Genomic DNA, 18,021 nt, shown 5'->3' with positions numbered 1-18,021 from the left:
GCGCCTGCTGCTCCTGCCACTTCCCGAAACTACACTTCCCATGACCGTTTGAGGTGGGGCGCACTAGCTTCTGGGTAAGACGCAGCAGGATGACGCATCCACTTGTGCGGGAGTTAGTGACGCGGCCTGCCCGGGCGGGCGCTGTGTGGTTGGTCGGGCCGGGGGGAGGGGTGCACGGAGTCGGCCGCGGCGCGGGCGGGACGGAGCCGGCAGCAGGCGCGTGAGGCCCCGGAGTCCGCGAGACAGGCCTTGCGGCGCGTGGCGGGGGCATCTCCATAGTGACAGTGACAGCACAGAGGGGAAGGAGGGAGCGCGCGGCGCGGCCAGGCCGCGGGGGGAAGGGGGAGCGAGCGGGGGCCGGGCCCGCTCTGCGCCGGGGGGCCGGATCCCAGCATGGCCTCGGGCGGGGGAGGCGGCGGCGGCGGCGGCACTGGAGGGGGGAAGATCCGGACCCGGCGGTACCACCTGGGCGCCGCGAAGCCCTACCCGAGAAACAAGCAGGTGAGAGGCCGGGGATGGGCCGCGCCGCTCTGCCAGGCCGGGGGCTCTGACTCACGGCGGCCCGCCCGGCCCGGGGCCCGCGGGGTCTGGGAGCCGCCGGGCCGGGCGGAGGATCCCCGGTCTATCCAGGCCCCGCGGGCTGGGGACCCACGTGGAGCCCGGGGGCGGCGAGGCCGCGTGGGGGATCGGGCTGCTGGGGGCGTGTGAGGAGCCGCGGCCCGGGGTGGGGTGGGGGGGATAAGGGAAGCTGGGGGGGTTCCTGCGGGGCTGGGGGTGCGTGTGGGGGAGGCTTTCCCATGTGCTGGGGCCGGTATGCATGTGTGGGGGTTTCCTCTTGGGCAGCGGGGAGGGGTTTGGGATTTCCCTCTGGGAGCGCGCGGGGGGGGGAGGGGGCGGGGGAGTTAGGGATTTCCTGCCCCCTTTTTTTTTTTTTTTTTTTTTTTTTTGGTGAAGCAGGGAGGGGTCAAGAGAGGGAAGAGGAAACGTGTTTAGCACTTGGTGCCATGTGTGAATTAACCCCGTCTCAGTTTGCCTCAGACAGCTTTGATGGGGCGGGAAGGGGAAAATAAAACATTGGAAGGAAAAATCTGGAGAGCGTTTCCTGTCACACAGATGCGCGTAGGGTGCAGATTTTCCCAGGATGTAAACTTTACTCTGCCCATCCTGTAATATCTCTGGGCCTTGGTGTAGCTCCACTCTTGATACAATCTTTTTCTATAATGCCCAATTTACTAGATGCTTTCCAACTCAGATTGCTAAAAGATATTTATCAGGAGGAATAATTTGTGTTCACGTTTGGGCAAACATTATACACAATCAGGATAAACCTCTAGAACAGGGGTTCTCAAAGTGGGGTTGGGACCCCTTAGGGGGTTGGAAGGTTATTACATGGGGGGGTCACAAGCTGTCAGCCTCCACCCTAAACCCCGCTTCACCTCCAGCATTTATAATGGTGTTAAATATATTAAAAAGTGTTTTTAATTTATGGGGGGGGTTGCACTCAGAGGCTTGCTATGTGTAATGTGTCACCAGTACAAAAGTTTGAGAACCATTGCTCTAGAATGACATTATCTTAAATAGGTGTTAGTTAGAATACAGTGAATTTTGAGATTTGACCAAATCTTTGATTCCTATTTACAAGTTTCAAAACATCTTACAAACCACTTTATAAGAGCAGTATGAAGTTAGTTGTCCTTGTGATAATTCAGTAGGCTAATAGTTCATAATCTTCAGCCCCTCACATACATTTTTTTTGGTACTGTCATTCTGTGTATATCGGTTGCTAGCACATTGTGGATGCTAGTACAGTATAAGTAATAATATTAAAATATGTTTTGTTTTTTTAAATCTTGCTGAAGTGGTGGATAAATAACAAAATAACTTGTTTATATACTACAGCACTTGATACTGCAGGGCATTTGTAGATAAAAATCCAGAAACTAGGTGGGATGGCTGGTGGACAGGCAAATAGATCCTTCATTATTACTGTGTGTGTTTCTAGGAGTTTTAGCGTGCTCATATACCTATGTACTGTAGAAATCTCATCTGTGTGGGTATATATGTATGTATACATTTGGGAATGTGTTTATGTAAATATTGAACTAGGTTAATACATTATTTAATGAGTAATTTGAGAAGCCAGGCAATTCAGTTATGTTCTGTTTGTATATAAAGTGAGGGTCTGTCATACATAAATCTTATAACATACTGCTTCTCAGAATAATAGAAAGGAATTGTAATTTTTCTGCAGCCTTAAGTATATTTTTACAATTGTGTAACACTGTTCTGCATCTGTCGCTGAAGCTCTAGGATAGGGGTTCTCAAACTGGGGGTCGGGACCCCTGAGAGGGTCATGAGGTTATCACATAGGGGGTCGCGAGCTGTCAGCCTCCACCCCAAACCCTGCTTCACCTCCAGCATTTATAATAGTGTTAATTAAAAACACTTTTTTATATATCTTATATGGGAGGTCGCACTCAGTGGCTTGCTATATCAATGGGGTCACCAGTACAAAAGTTTGAGAACCACTGCTCTAGGAGATAGTGGTTTAATGATGTCTAAACAGTAAAAATCAGTTTCTTCATCTCTAAGTGTAGTATTGAAACATTTGTGGAAAAAGCTAAAGAAGTATTGAAATAGCAAGTAATGAATGTGTTGATCACTGCTAGTTGAGGAGAAACTTTGAAGGAGATGTATGGAAGGGTTTACCATAGTAATTATGGACCCAATCCTCTAGTCTGAATGCACCAGTTGTGTTGTCTTTGTATATTCCCAATGGGTTCATTTGGATAAGTGCTGAAGTAAGCATGTGTTTGGGAATATTTGTAGGATCAGGGCCTAAGAATAGATACTTGAATGTACTGGTCAAATTTACAGATGTAACTTGGTGTAATAAGAAAATTGCTTTCTTTATTATAATGCTTTAAAACTAAATTTTTCAGGCAAAAATTGTAAAGCCTGAAAGCACAATTATTTGTTTTTCCTCCTTGGGTAAGTCAGTTTTTACTGGCGAGACTTTTTAAAGCCTGCCACCAACCTGTATGTTCACGTTAAGATTCAGACTAATGGTTTTAATCTTGGAAATATGTCATCTGTACTTTTAAGGAGTTGTCTACCTTTTTGTGCACTGGTGTAAAAAGTGACTTGAACTGGCTTACCTGTGTTTGAAACTTGGTTAAGCTGTACCAGGGTAGTATATCTTCACAAGGGGTTTGCACAAGTGCAACTACATTGATGGAGCTGAAGTATTGCACCCCCCTCCCAAGTCCTGGTCATGCAAATTGCTTTGAGCATCTGGAACCCCACTGAAGTTGTTGAGGCTTGATACCTGGGTCTGCGCATGCAGAGCAATTGCTCTTTCAGGCCTAATCCTGCACGTACCAGTGCTTTAAATCTTTTTTTTTTTTTCACATGAACAATCCCTCATTCTAAACTGATTTCAGAGTAACAGCGTGTTAGTCTGTATTCGCAGAAAGAAAAGGAGTACTTGTGGCACCTTAGAGACTAACCAATTTATTTGAGCATAAGCTTTCGTGAGCTACAGCATCCGATGAAGTGAGCTGTAGCTCACGAAAGCTTATGCTCAAATAAATTGGTTAGTCTCTAAGGTGCCACAAGTACTCCTTTTCATTCTAAACTGTTGGTTGTTTTGCTTCTGAGTGACATGAAATACAAGAGCCAAAAGAGATAAAAATTTGTCATATATCTGAACTACCTGTCCTGCTCTGTGAGGAACATCTTCTCATTGTCTGCTGCTGAATCATCCTAGGAAAAAAAAGTCTCATGATTAGGCATAACTTCTAGAATTTTGCAATCAACAGTATAATTTGGTGATATTCTGTAAATGAGTTGGAGATTTTTTAGTTTAAGGATAATAATGTTCATTTGAGTATTTTGTGTGTCTGTCTCTACAAACTTTAGTTCAGTAGTAGGCTGGTGTAAGAAACTGAACTGAAGTTTGTTTTCTTTCAAGAATTGGGCTGTAGTTCATTTCAGCTCATGTTTTATCTCTGGTACCATCTATACGTAGGTGGCAACCATGTTATCAAGAACAGCGTTTAACTATGGTTCTTATTAGCAGGTATTAACACAGTTTCCACCATTAGCATAAAAATGACTCCTACTCCACAGGGGCCTATCTACACTGAGAATTTTTAGCAGTTGTCTCACATTTAGTCTAAGCAGTTGTGCTAGTAAAGCTGGAAATGCTAATGTAGAGTGGATACAGGCATTTTTACCAATTTTCGTCTATCTCAACTCACTTTAAATATAGCTTAGCATAGTTTTGTGAAACAATTTATAGCAGGTTTCATTAGGGTATGTTGACCAGGGAACTCATATTAGCATGTAGTTCCATCACAAATGTAGACGAGACTATAGGTTCATAACCGTCCTTATTGTCCTTATTGGTATATACTTCAGTTCTGTCTCAAGGCTTAGGTTCTTTCATTCCCAATGGAAGAATAAAGTTTGTAATGGAGAAAAGTCCTTTCTGAAGCAGAGAAATAATGTTTACATCCTGCTGTTGTATCTTATCCTAGGTAGTTTATCCATCAGTTTAGAGTATGAGATTCTTTCAGAGTAAGAACATGCCTACATTTTTTTGTCTATATTACTGTTTCTGAAAGTGGTCCGTGGACCACTGCTGACTTACGGAAAACTGACAGATCATGTGGTGCAGGCTCTTCTATTTTTCCAGCTGCTGTGTCACATGAAAGATAGCAAAAAATTGATTGAATTGTTCATAATCTTTTTCTGATATTGTATTTAATGCATAAATATTGTGCAACTGCAAATTGTGAAAGGGAGGTATTCTGCACAGTGACACAGGAGAAAAAATGGTCCCCAATATAATCTTTCTGTTAAAACATGATCTGCTATGAAATGTTGAGAATCCCTGGTCTGTACTACATTTTGTATAATATACCCCTGTGGTCACTCGTGCTATAGAAGTAATAATTATGCTGGGTATTCCAAAATGCTACTTTGCAGAAACCCTTTCTTGTAGTCAAATTTTTAATTTTGACTCATTAGAACAGAACCTTGGGATTACTCCTCAGTTTGTCCACTCTTTCTGTATTTAGTCTCAAATCTGATTCTTTCCAAGAATAGCCACGAAAAATTTGGACAACTTTCAGGCTTTGCCATCGGATATATCTCAGTCTGTCCCATTGTCTGGGCATTCACCAGATTGAGTGAGTGGTTTATTTCTTCGACACTTCAAATATCTGCCATTTCTTCTTTATCCCACTGTCAAAACACTTATTGAAGGCTTGTGCACACAAAGTTGCACTGATTTAATCTAAAATGGGAATTTAAATCAATATTGTTAAACAGGTAAAAACCCCTGTTTGGACGCTCTTATTTTGGTTTTAGAGCAGTCCTTTCTGGTTCAGTTTAAGACTGTTGAACAAATTTAAGATAAACTAAAATGAAAGCACAGGGGATCACTCCACTTTAATTAAACTGGTTTAAAAATGATTTAAAGGGTGGACTGTGGTGGAAAGTTATACTCATAGCTGCTGAGCTATGAACGTAAACCAGTATAACTCCAGGTGTGGATATTTTTGTTCTGGAAAAAGTGTGTCCCCCCAGGTTTATTTAACTTAAAGCCTCTTTCTAAGTGATGTAAGTTTTTATTCTGGAGAAAATCGTTCACACGGGGAGTTATATCAATTTTATTATATCCGTTTAACTCTGCACTTGTCCTTGAACCTCATCAGATTTCTTTTGGTCCAATCCTCTAATTTATCTAGGTCCCTCTGTATCCTATCCCTACCCTCCAGCATATCTGCCACCTCCCAGTTTAGTGTCATCTGAGGGTGCAGTCCACGCCATCCTCCAGATCATTAATGAAGATATTGAACAAAACCGGCCCCAGGACCGACCCTTGGGGCACTCCGCTTGATACCGGCTGCCAACTAGACATGGAGCCATTGATTGCTACCCGTTGAACCTGACGATCTAGCCAGCTTTCTATCCACCTTATAGTCCATTTATCCAGCCCATACTTCTTTAACTGGCTGCCAAGAATACTGTGGGAGACCGTGTCAAAAGCTTTGCTAAAGTCAAGGAATAACACGTCCACTGCTTTCCCCTCATCCACAGAGCCAGTTATCTCATCATAGAAGGCAATTAGGTTAGTCAGGCATGACTTGCCCTTGGTGAATCCATGCTGACTGTTCCTGATCACTTTCCTCTCCTCAAAGTGCTTAAAAATTGATTCCTTGAGGACCTGCTCCATGATTTTTCCAGGGACTGAGGTGAAGCTTACTGGCCTGTAGTTCCCCGGATCTTCCTCCTTCCCTTTTTTAAAGATGGGCACTACATTAGCCTTTTTCCAGTCATCCGCGACCTCCCCCGCTCGCCATGATTTTTCAAAGATAATGGCCAATGGCTCTGCAATCACATCCGCCAACTCCTTTAGCACTCTCAGATGCAGTGCATCTGGCCCCATGGACTTGTGCTCTTCCAGCTTTTCTAAATAGTCCTGAACAGCTTCTTTCTCCACAGAGGGCTGGTCCCCTCCTCCCGATACTGTGCTGCCCAGTGCAGTAGTCTGGGAACTGAACTTGTTCGTGAAGGCAGAGGCAAAAAATGCATTGAGTACATTAGCTTTTTTCACATCCTGTCACTGGGTTGCCTCCCCCTTTCAGTAAGGGGCCCACTCTTTCCCTGACCACCTTCTTGTTGCTAACACCTATAGAAACCCTTCTTGTTACTCTTAACATCTCTTGCTAGTTGCAACTCCAATTGTGATTTGGCCTTCCTGATTTCACTCCTGCATGCATGAGGAATGTTTTTATACTTCTCCCTGGTCATTTGTCCAGTCTTCCACTTCTTGTAAGCTTTTTTGTGTTTAAGATCAGCAAGGATTTCACTGGTCGCCTGCCATATTTACTGTTCTTTCTACACATCGGGATGGTTTGTTCCTGCAACCTCAATAAGGATTCTTTAAAATACAGTCAGCTCTTCTGGACTCCTTTCCTCTTCATTTTATTCTCCCAGGGGATCCTGCCCATCAGTTCCCTGAGGGAGCTGAAGTCTGCTTTTCCGAAGTCCAGAGTCCTTATTCTGCTGCTCTCCTTTCTTCCTTTTGTCAGGATCCTGAACTCGACCATCTCATGGTCACTGTTTCCCAGGTTCCCATCCACTTTTGCTTCCCGTACGAATTCTTCCCTGTTTGTGAGCAGCAGGTTAAGAAGAGCACTTCCCCTAGTTGGTTCCTCCAGCACTTGCACCAGGAAATTGTCCCCTACACTTTCCAAAATCTTCCTGGATTGTCTGTGCACTGCTGTATTGCTCTCCCAGCAGATATCGGGGTGATTGAAGTCCCCCATGAGAACCAGGGCCTGTGCTCTAGTAACTTCTGTTAGTTGAGTGAAGAAAGCCTCGTCCACCTCATCCCCCTGGTCTGGTGGTCTGCAGCAGACTTCCACCACATCACCCCCCTTGTTGCTCACGCTTCTAAATTTAATCCAGAGACTCCCCGGTTTTTCTGCAGTTTCATACTGGAGCTCTGAGCAGTCATACTGCTCTCTTACATACAGTGCAACTCCCCCACCTTTTCTGCCCTTCCTGTCCTTCTTGAACAGTTTATATCCATCCATGATAGTACTCCAGTCATGTGAGTTATTCCACCAAGTCTCTGTTATTCCAATCACATCATAATTCCTTGACTGTGCCAGGACTTCCAGTTTTCCTTGCTTGTTTCCCAGGTTTCTTGCATTTGTATATAGGCACTTAAGATACATCGCTGATCATCCTGCTTTTTCAGTATGAGGCAGGAGTTCTCCTCTCTTGCGCTCTCCTGCTCGTGCTTCCTCCTGGTATCCCACTTACCTCAGGGCTTTGGTCTCCTTCCCCCAGTGAACCTAGTGTAAAGCCCTCCTCGCTAGGTTAGCCAGCCTGCTTGTGAAGATGCTCTTCCCTCTCTTCATTAGGTGGAGCCCATCTCTGCCTAGCAATCCTTCTTCTTGGAACACCATCCCATGGTCAAACAATCCAAAGTCTTCTCTCCGACACCACCTGTGTAGCCATTCATTGACTTCCACGATTTGACGGTCTCTACCTGGGCCTTTTCCTTCCACAGGGAGGATGGACGAGAACACCACTTGTGCCTCAAACTCCTTTATCCTTCTTCCCAGAGCCGTGTCGTCTGCAGTGATCCACTCAAGATCCTTATACAAATTACAAATTAACAAATTCCATTCATATTTTTTTTTACTGCAGCTATTGCTATGGAGTTGTAGGCTGGTCTACAAATTGTCTTAAAAAATTTAAATCAAGTGAATTAAATTAGTGCAGATCTCTAACATAGCTGTACTTAAACTGATTTAACTCTCACTTTAAATTATTTTATCCTAATTTGGTTAGTAAGGGTCAAACAAGTTTAAGTATATCTGTATTAATGAGTTGCACTGTATTAACGAGATCGGTTTTTAATAGACTTAATTAAACTGGTGGAACTTTTCTAATGTAGGCAAGTCCTGATTGCCTTCTAGTAGTGCATTAATTGACATGACTACCATCTGTGTGGAAAATTTAGGAAATAAAGGAGCAGTGTCCTGAATCTTCACAGTATATGATGCTACTTAGGGCTTTCAGCACGCTCACCTCAGGTTAATTAAAATAAAAAAAAATTGCTAATGAAATCTGAAAATTACAGATATAAATACACACAAGTTGGGGAAATGGGTATTAACATTAGTGACATTAACTTGCCCACATTCAATATATATTTTTGATTTGCACTTTGTAACCTTAACATTGCCTTAATATATAATATTAAATTGATGTTTCTTGTGTTTTGTTTTTTTGAGAGAGACAAAATGTTTTGACTGATCGTGTTTGAATTGAAATAGTTCCAATTTGGTTTTGATGTTCACACCTCACTGAAATGAATAGAACAGGAGAGCTGTTATTACCATCTTGGCTGCAGACATCTTCCATATAGGTTAGAAACATATTGGGGCACCTTAATCTTCGCCAGTGAAGAAGAAAATTGGGACTGGTCTACATTAGACAAACTATACCCACATGTTCAAACCTCTAGTATAGATTCACTTAAACAGTTTTCAATCTTACATCTGTTTAGCTTAAGTCAATTTGTTTAGTTACACCAGTGTTTAGTGTTTAGTTTACACCAGTGTTTAGTTACACCAGTGCAATTTTTATAATGTAGAGCAGTTTTGTTTTTAACAGAAGATTAGAAAATACAAAACACTACAGAATGAATCAGAAATTGTAGACAACCATGATGAAACTGCAGAATCTGCCATTTTTGCAACCACTGGTTTATCTTGTGACTGATGTTGCATCTGTCTTCAGAGGACCTTGTTGTGTGCTTCAGTGGGATACTTACAATCTCCCTTAAGCACATTGTCCAAGTGGCAATCCTTGTGTTTATCAGACTGGTCAGAGAACACATAGCAGGATTAGACAAAATGTAGATTTAAAAACTCTTGAGCCCTGACTAAAGTAACTACAACTTCCACTGTTGCTACCCAAAAGTGAATTTTGGATCCTAACTCTTCTGCTGTAGACAAAGCCCCTGTATGATGCTTAAAAGTTGATAGAGCTTTGTTGAGCCATGCTAAAAATCATAGATGGCCACTGAGCATAAGAAGTGACTTTTCAATTATTTACCTTACTTTAATATTTCCCATTTCATCACCCAAACTTAACAAGATGCTACTTCTAAATAAGGGCTCTCTATACATGCAAAGTTTCAAATTCAAGTATAGTCTACATTAGGATTTTACATGGGTATAGCTATGTCTCTCTGGTGTGAAAATACACGCTCCCCTGAGAGATGTAGCTATGCCAACCTAATCCCTGGTATAGACAGTGCTAGGTTGATGGAAGAATTCTTCTTGTGCTAATGGGAGAATCCTTCCCATTGGTGTAGGTAGTATCTACAGTAAAACGCTACAGAGTTCATGTCTAACTCAAAAATTGCGTCTTCACTAATAGGGAGGACTTGTGAACAAGATGAGATGAATACATAATAGGATTGGCACATTCAGTGTTTGAATCACAATAGCTCTATCATATATTGGCTCAGTCTATAATAAGGAATGGAGGTAAAGACAGTACAGCATTGATTCTTGAAGAGTTTTTGTCTTATACAGATCCTGTTAAATCATATGGCTAGAGAGTAAACAAAACCAAGCCAACTGCTGACACCACTTGTAAGCAATGAGTAATTTTCCTAGTGTAGACCCTGCTACAATGCTAAAAACACTTAGGAAGTTCTGGGCAGCTAGATGACACAGTCAGTGTTTACAATGTTAGTTAGTTTATATTAATGCTCCCAGCTGGTATTGCTGTAACTGTGGTAATGAAAGAATAAAAATCATAAGTCTTGGGTGGGCATAGCGGTCTTTTACGTTATGTATGCATAATGGTGCTAGAACCCACTCTTTGCTAATATTGTTGAAGTGCATTCTAAACAGAGCTTAGAAAAAACCAAATTGGGACCTGCCTACAAAATTAACCACATTTAAACATGATTGTGTTTAAGCCATATTATAGCACTTTTTTTTCTTTCTTGCATGGACAGATAACATGTTGAACTAAGTTTTAATCCTAGTTGATATTTTTACATACACGTTCGCTTAATTGTCTTAGAGAATGTTACTAAAGTGCATTTCCTATCAACGCAGTCACAAAAAATCCAGGAAATCACCAGTTAGGCTACACTAACACCCGGAGCAGCTTCAGTTCATGTAGTTTATTGCTCTAGTCTCACCAGTCCCAAACCTTCAAAGACTCTAACAAAGAAATTCCTGCTGATGCCAACTGGCATTGGCACAGTTGGGGTTCCCTAGTAGACAAGGCTCTAGTGGCTTCGATTGGCTTTACTGCTATGTTAATTAAAGCTGCCAAAGTCTTGTCTATGCTTGAGCTCCCACTGTTGCTAACATGGGTTCAGCTGAACGAGTAATAACATTAATAGGAAATTCTTTTGTAAACAAAGCAATAGATTCTTTACTTCCACAACAAACTTTCACTTCCCATATATATCTACCCAGAAAGCACGCATCCAGTTTCTCCAAATCTCAAAGAAATGCAAAGGTTTAATTATGACCTCAGCAAGACATTAAGATAAGAATATGTTGCTTCACTGTGAAAGTATATGAGTTTTTACTACCTTAAAAATTCAAGGTCCTGGTTAACGTTTGTATATGAAAGTTGTGGGCATGGGGGGAAATGACAAGGATTTTTATGGAGGCAATGGCAGCAAGTGATTGGGAGGTTTTGGGTTAGAGGGTAAAGAATTTGTCAAGGTAGCAGAGGTGCTTGGAGTTTGGGGGCAGGGAATGATGGGGGTAGTATGTAAGGAGAGCTGGGGTACAACATGAGAAGAAGGCAGGGTTTGGCTAGTGTTTCCTTGTTTTCTCCATCCAACAGATACTCCTGCTGGAATTCTGTGCCACTGCACAATGCAGAATTTAATTTTTCATGCAGAATTTGTGACAGCCAGAGCCCCAGCTGCCCACATCTGATGGTGGGAGCCCCAATCACCCATTCTCCAGTTTATCTGGATTTTTGTTTATCCAATCTGGCCCAGATCCCAGTTAGATCAGATAATCAGGGTTCCACTGTATTTTTATACAGCATATTTTTATATAATGACTTTGTTTAAATGAAATATTTCATTTCACTGAAAAAAAAAAAGATAACTATCAACAAAGATACATCAAGTTCGGTATTAATATGCCAAGCAAGGAATCTGTTTGTCAAAAAACATTTCCTGAAACTTTTATGTTGTCTGTATTGTTACAGTTATACTTGCTGACAGGTATTTTGAAATAAATTGCCAAGTAATTGAAACTGGCATGATTATATTGTGTTGTTTTGTCAAAATATGCAGAATTTTAAAATAGTGTGCAGAAGTTTTAATTTTTTGGTGCAGAATTCCCACAGGAGTAAAGAGATGTGCAGAGTGACTTAATTCCTCAGCAAACTTTATCAGATGTGATGGGTGGAGAAAGCAATAACGTTCTAGTGCTTCCCTGGTTTCTTCATTTCCTGTACTTGCATCTTCACCAACATGGTTGCTCTCTCCTTACATGCCAGAATCTCACTACCTCATACTCTACAAACCCTGCTCCCCTGTATGTTAACACAATCTCACTGCAATTTTCCCCATCATTTGACAGCCCCGATGGCTACAGTGGCTCAGCGCAGTCTACATGATATGATGATAAAAGTCGGTGTGTAGTCTACGCCAATAACTTGTCACTTCTTCGAGTGCTGATCGTTTTGGGTATTCACTATGAATGCTTTGTTTGCCTGTGACCAGAAACTCTTCACTAGCAGTGTCTGTTGGTTTGCACCTTGCACCTCCTCATGCTTTCATATGAGGGCAGAAGGGGCAGCGCAGACTGACCACCTCTCCAGAACCTTGTGTCCATTCTTCTCTTCTTCATTCTCCTACCTAGAATCTGTAAATATTGTAAACAATATTTTAGCTGAGATAGTTTAGTCTAGTTTTAGTGCTAATTAGTGGAGAATTGAGGGTCCTCCTCCATTATCTCCCCTTTGTCTTGTTTACCTATTATGCCCAAGGTACCATGCTTTAAGCCTTGCCTGGCCTGCCCCTGGGTCTTCCTGGTGAGCGACCTGCATGACAGGTGCCTGTATTGCCTTGGGGAGGTTCACATGCCCTTGAGGTGTGGCATCTCTTGCTCTTTCCCCTCCATGTACAAGGTAGTCTCATGAACTCAGGCTCTGAAAACACTTCATGTAGCTCGCCATGAGACCCTGCTTGTATCCTGAACCCTCCTGCTTCCCTTCAACCTGTTTGGCGTCACTGGGCAGTGTTCCTCTGCCATCTGGTACCAGTGGTTCAAAGTCCTTCACCAAGCACAGGGGCTCCATGAGGCAGAGGCAGGAGAAGGACAAGGGCAAACACAAGAAGAGGGACAAGTCCCCACATAAATCTTTGAAAAACAGGTCTGCCTCACCTCTTCCTCTAGTACCACCTGAGACTTTGCACCCCGGAACAGGTGCACTCAGAGCTTGTACTAAAAAGGCAGTGTTGGTGGTACTGGGAGCTTCCAGTGCCTCAGTGCCACACATTGAAGGACGTTAACAACGCCTATGCCTCATAAAGTCAGAAGGGATTCTCCCCCCCTCCTCCATTTCAGTGGTGCCAGCCACTTACAGATCCTCCTCCTTCAAGACAGCACCAATGGTCTAGACAAAGCCAAAGACATCAATCAGCTCAAGGCCCTGTAATCTTCTGGAAGACGTAGCTATGTATGCAGACCTGACATCTCTGATTTTCTCTGAACTGATCCTGCTCCAGGAGGTCTCCACTCCATCGACTCTCCATTCATTCGCCAATACTGTGAACCAGCTGGAGAAAGAGTTCAGCCTGATCCTCTCTACTTCCTGCTTGTCCTTGCTCCTGATTGGTGGGAACCATCCCATTACGCCACCAGCCCCACCACTGGAACATGAAGAATCCTGTTCATCAAACCAAAATGAGCTTGTACTGACTGACCCTCCAGATACCTGACAAAGAGCCATCAACCCAGACTGCTTCCAAATGCACTCGCTTGCTCTCATGTGCTCCCCAACAGCATTTGTTGTCCTGAGACTAATGGTACTCTTGATGTGGACCTCCACAAGTACCCCTACACCCCATCCTATATCTCTGTTGAGGTCCCTGGGAACCGTACTTCCAGGCACCTGAATATGAGGACCCTATATTCTGGGCCCAGTAGTGGTTACCACCACTAGTCACCAAGGGAGCAGCTGTTGGAGAGGGAGCAGCTGGATCCACCAGTGAAACCTTGTCCTCTCCACATGAGGCACTATCACCAGCATATCCATTACCCCTAGATTATTTTAAACAGTCCCAGGATCACCTCAGGAGAATCACAGATGCTCTCCAAATTCCACTAGAGGAGTTCCAGGATCCAGCCGACTTGCTTTTGCACATCCTCCAGGCTACGTCTCTGTTTTAAATGGCAGTCCAGATTGGCAAGGCCATCATGGAACCTGCCCGATTTATCGTGCACATTACTGCAACCTGTGCCCCAGAGAGGACTGAGAAATGCTACTTTGCTCTCCGCAAAAGCGTGGAATTTCTGTTTTCCCACCCTACCTCCAATTCCTTGGTGTTCCAAGGAGTTACAAAAAGAAGCCAGCTACCTCAGACAAATCCACTTCACTGAATAAAAATACCAAAGGACTTGAGCTCTTTGGAAGAAAGATGTTTTTGTCAGCTTAGTTTAGCATTCTGAATAGCAAACTACCAACTTCAGTGTTTAAGTATAACTTCTTGAATTATAGCAAGCTCCTTCAGGAAAACAGACCTTAGTTCCAGACCATCCTGGATGTGGGAAAACTAGTGTCAAGATCTTGTCTCCAGGTGTCCCTTGATGTAGTGTCACAATCCATAATCATGAGATGGGCATCATGGCTGCTGGCCTTGGGGTTCCTCTGGGATGTCCAAACCACCCTTGAGGGCTTTCCCTTTGAAGGTCACAATCTCATTAGGGACAAAACAAGTGACTGCATACCCTCTGCTCTCTGAGTGCTTTGGCACTGTGTAGAAAATACTCCAGGTCTCCTTTCTGCCTTGACATCAACCACCATCTTCTTCCAAAAGAAGGTGTGTGAACCCCTAAAGCAATGACAGAGGATCCAGCTGTGTAGGCACCCTGCATCACAATCCTCCAGTTTAGTGTCAGCTGCTTCTTGTGTTGCAGCACCTGAGGATTGACAGCCAGTCTCCACAATGTCTGCTGCTGTCCCCTTCAGAGGCCACCTGGTCCATTTCCTTCTGATGTGGCACACTATTACAATGGACAAATAGGTCCCGGACATGTCAAATGGCTACTCATCAGAGGGTTTGGGCATTTCTCTTGTTCTGGAGTATCTTTTCTTGCAAAAGACATGTGGCTTGTCTGTCAGGTCCCAGTGGGTACATATGGCAGCTCTTAGCTCTTCCCACCCAGTGGGGAAGACTACTCAGTCTTTACTCATCCTACTACTGCAAAGTTCCTGAAGCATATCATAAGGACATTCAAATTGCAAAACTAGTCCTTGCCTAGGATCTGAGCCTCATCCTCTCTTCTCTCATGAGATGACCATTTGAACTCTTGGCTTTCTGTTCCTTTCTGCACCTTCCTTGAATGTCGCTTGTTGATACCAGTTACCTCTGCTAAAAGGGTTGGGGAGCTTGGGTTCCTTATAGTGGACCTGCCTTATACAGTTTTTCACTAGAACTAGTTTTCTTTGTGACTACATCCAAAGTTCATACCTAAAATACCTTCTGAATTTCACCTTAACTAGACTGTTCACCTTCCAAAAACCTGAGAATGCAGGGGGCACGACTCCATTCCTTGGACTTGTGTAGGTCTCTGGCCTTCTACCTGCACAGAATGGCACCTTTTTGGAAGACCCCAAGGTGTGTTTGGCACTGTTGCTGAAACAGTGAAGGAAAAGGCTGTCTCTTCCCAAAGGGTCTCTAAGTGGATTTCCTCCTGCATCATTCTGTGCTATGATCGTATAAAAGTCCATCCTCCTCAAACTGTCAGGGCCCATTCTGTGAGAGTCCAAGTGCTGTCAGTACTCTCATTACAGGGAATCCTGCTCTCAGAGATATGCAGAGCAGCTACTTGGGGCTCTGTATTCACCTTCACCAGGCACTATGCTCTGGTCCAAGCTTTGGCTGTGAAATGCTTCCTTTAGCACAGCAGTCCTGCACTCTGTGATATAACAAACTTCCTTGTGCCCTCTTCCTTAATGAGCACTGCTTGGGAGTCACCCACAGTGAATATCCATAGGGACTAGCACTTGAAGAAGAAAGGAAGATTACTTACCTTACAGTAACTAGAGTTATTTGAGATGTGTGGTCCCTTTGAATATTCAAGACTGCCTTCCTTTGCTCAGCTCCTTTTGGGATCCATGTTAGAATCACAACTGGAGAGGCAGTTGGTCTGCACTGCCCTTTATGCCCTCAGTTGAAAGCACAAGGAGGCGCAAGTGCAGACCAATGGATGCTGCTGTTGAAGAGTTTCTGGTCCCCAATGTACAGAGTGTATTCACACCCACAGTGACTACACATCTTGTACTCCAGTTACTATAAGATAAGTAACCTTTCTTTCTCCATTCCAAGGGTTAGATGATACATTGGTAAAAATGCATATATATATATATATATATATATATATAATATCAGAGTTGGAAGGGACCTCAGGAGGTCATCTAGTCCAACCCCCTGCTCAAAGCAGGACCAATCCCCAATTTTTGCCCCAGATCCCTAAATGGCCCCCTCAAGGATTGAACTCACAACCCTAGGTTTAGCAGTCCTGTCTATGCTACAGTTTATATCATTGTTCCTACATGTGTTAGACTGATTCTACTGATAAATTGTGGGGCCTAATTTTTCTAGTCTAAATAAGGCATTTCTGTCCATATACATTAAACAAAGCAAACACCCCCACCCACCCACCCCGAACACACACACATTCAGGTTATGCAATCACATTTAAACAATTTTTTAGAAGGTTACCGTAGGATAGGTCATCTATCACTTCATCATATATGAGTGTGCATCATGTGTGAATGAGTCCTTCATAGATTAAAAAAAAGAAAAAAGCACAAGAGACTTGTCCTTACTAGTGTCTCACATTTTTATTTTCATGCTTAATTTATTTGAAATCTTACTCTGCACAGTAACGTAGCCCCACTTTCACTGTTCTTAATTAAGTATGACGCAGCTAATTGTTCATACATCTAATTGAGGACTTTAAATTCCGATAGTCATTTATTTGCTAAGTATTTTGGCCAAAGGTGTTAAGTTATGATTCTGTTTTATCTTGGGGGTTCTTAGCAACGCAAATTGTCACAAACAGATCACTTCAGTTGTCCATTTTCTGTGCAGTCTCCCCATTGAATAGAGAAGTTATCTGTCCTAAATTTCAAAGCTCTTCATGGGAGTGGTGCTATCTCCCCTCTCCCTGAGAGATTGCCTTTTCTCTGATGACCTTGCACGATAGCTACATTCCACTGGAAGAATAAAACTGTTGACCAATAGGTGGAAGTTTGTAAATGTGGAGACAGAACTTTTATGGGAGCTGGACTTTGGCAATGGAACTCTCATAAGAAGTGATGATATTCATAGACATCACCACTTTTAGAATTAATTGTGAATCATATTTCTTCGTCATTCTCTCTCCACATATAACGTAGTTAGGGAGAGCAAAATCAGACAGCTCTTCCACTGAACTCACAAGTAAACATACAAAAAGTTAATTGAGCTATTTTTTTTTTTTACAGACTAGGAAGGAAGGGAGGGAAGAGGGGTGTTATTCCTATTTTTAAATACTATGTAAGCATTCAGATAATATGGTGAAGGGCCCATATAAGCACGAAATCTGAGATGGATTGGAAAAGGTATTTCTGGATGATTTTCTATTCAGTACATGTCAAAGTATTTGTCAGGAGTGTTGTACTCTACTTTGCCATCCTGCTGCCTTGCCTGTTTTTAAATAAAGGTTCTAATTTTAGTCTGAAACAATTTTTCTTTATATGAATAGCACCAGTATCATCGGTTTTGAGCTGGCTTTCCATTATTACAGTTCTAAATTATGTTTTTGTTCAATTGTAGATGTATTTTACACTATGTAAATATAGAAGTCTTGATGCAAACAAATACAGTTAGCTAAATCCCCAGTCTCTCTTAGAATCATAGAATCATAGACTTTAGGGTTGCCAGAGATTCCTCTCAATTTTTCCTTGCATTTTAGCGTAGTGCCCATAATAGTGGTTAAGGTGCATATTAGTATTTTAAATTTTTCTTTTTCTTTTTTTCTTTTCAGTGTTGTAATTGATGGCTTTCTCAAGGTGTTATACCTAGCATGTGCTCTGATAGAATTGATCAGTGACAGGCACAACATATTACTAAGGCTTGCATGCAGCCTGTAGTCTCGCATTTTCCAATCCTATGTGGTTTTATGAAATGTTTACACTATATACTATAGGATATAAACATAG

General features: G+C 42.7%; 1 protein-coding gene across 7 annotated transcripts in view; it reads left to right on the top strand.

The window, feature by feature from the left end:
• Positions 1–378: 378 nt before the first annotated feature.
• NUP153 (nucleoporin 153) overlaps positions 379–18,021 on the top strand; it is a 62,666-nt gene continuing 45,023 nt past the window's right edge. For all 7 annotated transcript variants that reach the window (XM_073331994.1, XM_073331999.1, XM_073331998.1 and 4 more), the window contains exon 1: positions 379–501. In XM_073331994.1, coding sequence (XP_073188095.1) covers positions 394–501 — 108 coding nt within the window. In that variant the 5' untranslated portion in view covers positions 379–393. The remainder of the gene's footprint in view (positions 502–18,021) is intronic.

The sequence above is a fragment of the Lepidochelys kempii genome, chromosome 2, assembly GCF_965140285.1.
Source record: "Lepidochelys kempii isolate rLepKem1 chromosome 2, rLepKem1.hap1, whole genome shotgun sequence".
Lineage (NCBI taxonomy): Eukaryota > Metazoa > Chordata > Testudines > Cheloniidae > Lepidochelys > Lepidochelys kempii.
The sequence above is the reverse complement of the archived record's forward strand: the minus strand, read 5'-3'. Positions and strand labels throughout refer to the sequence as shown.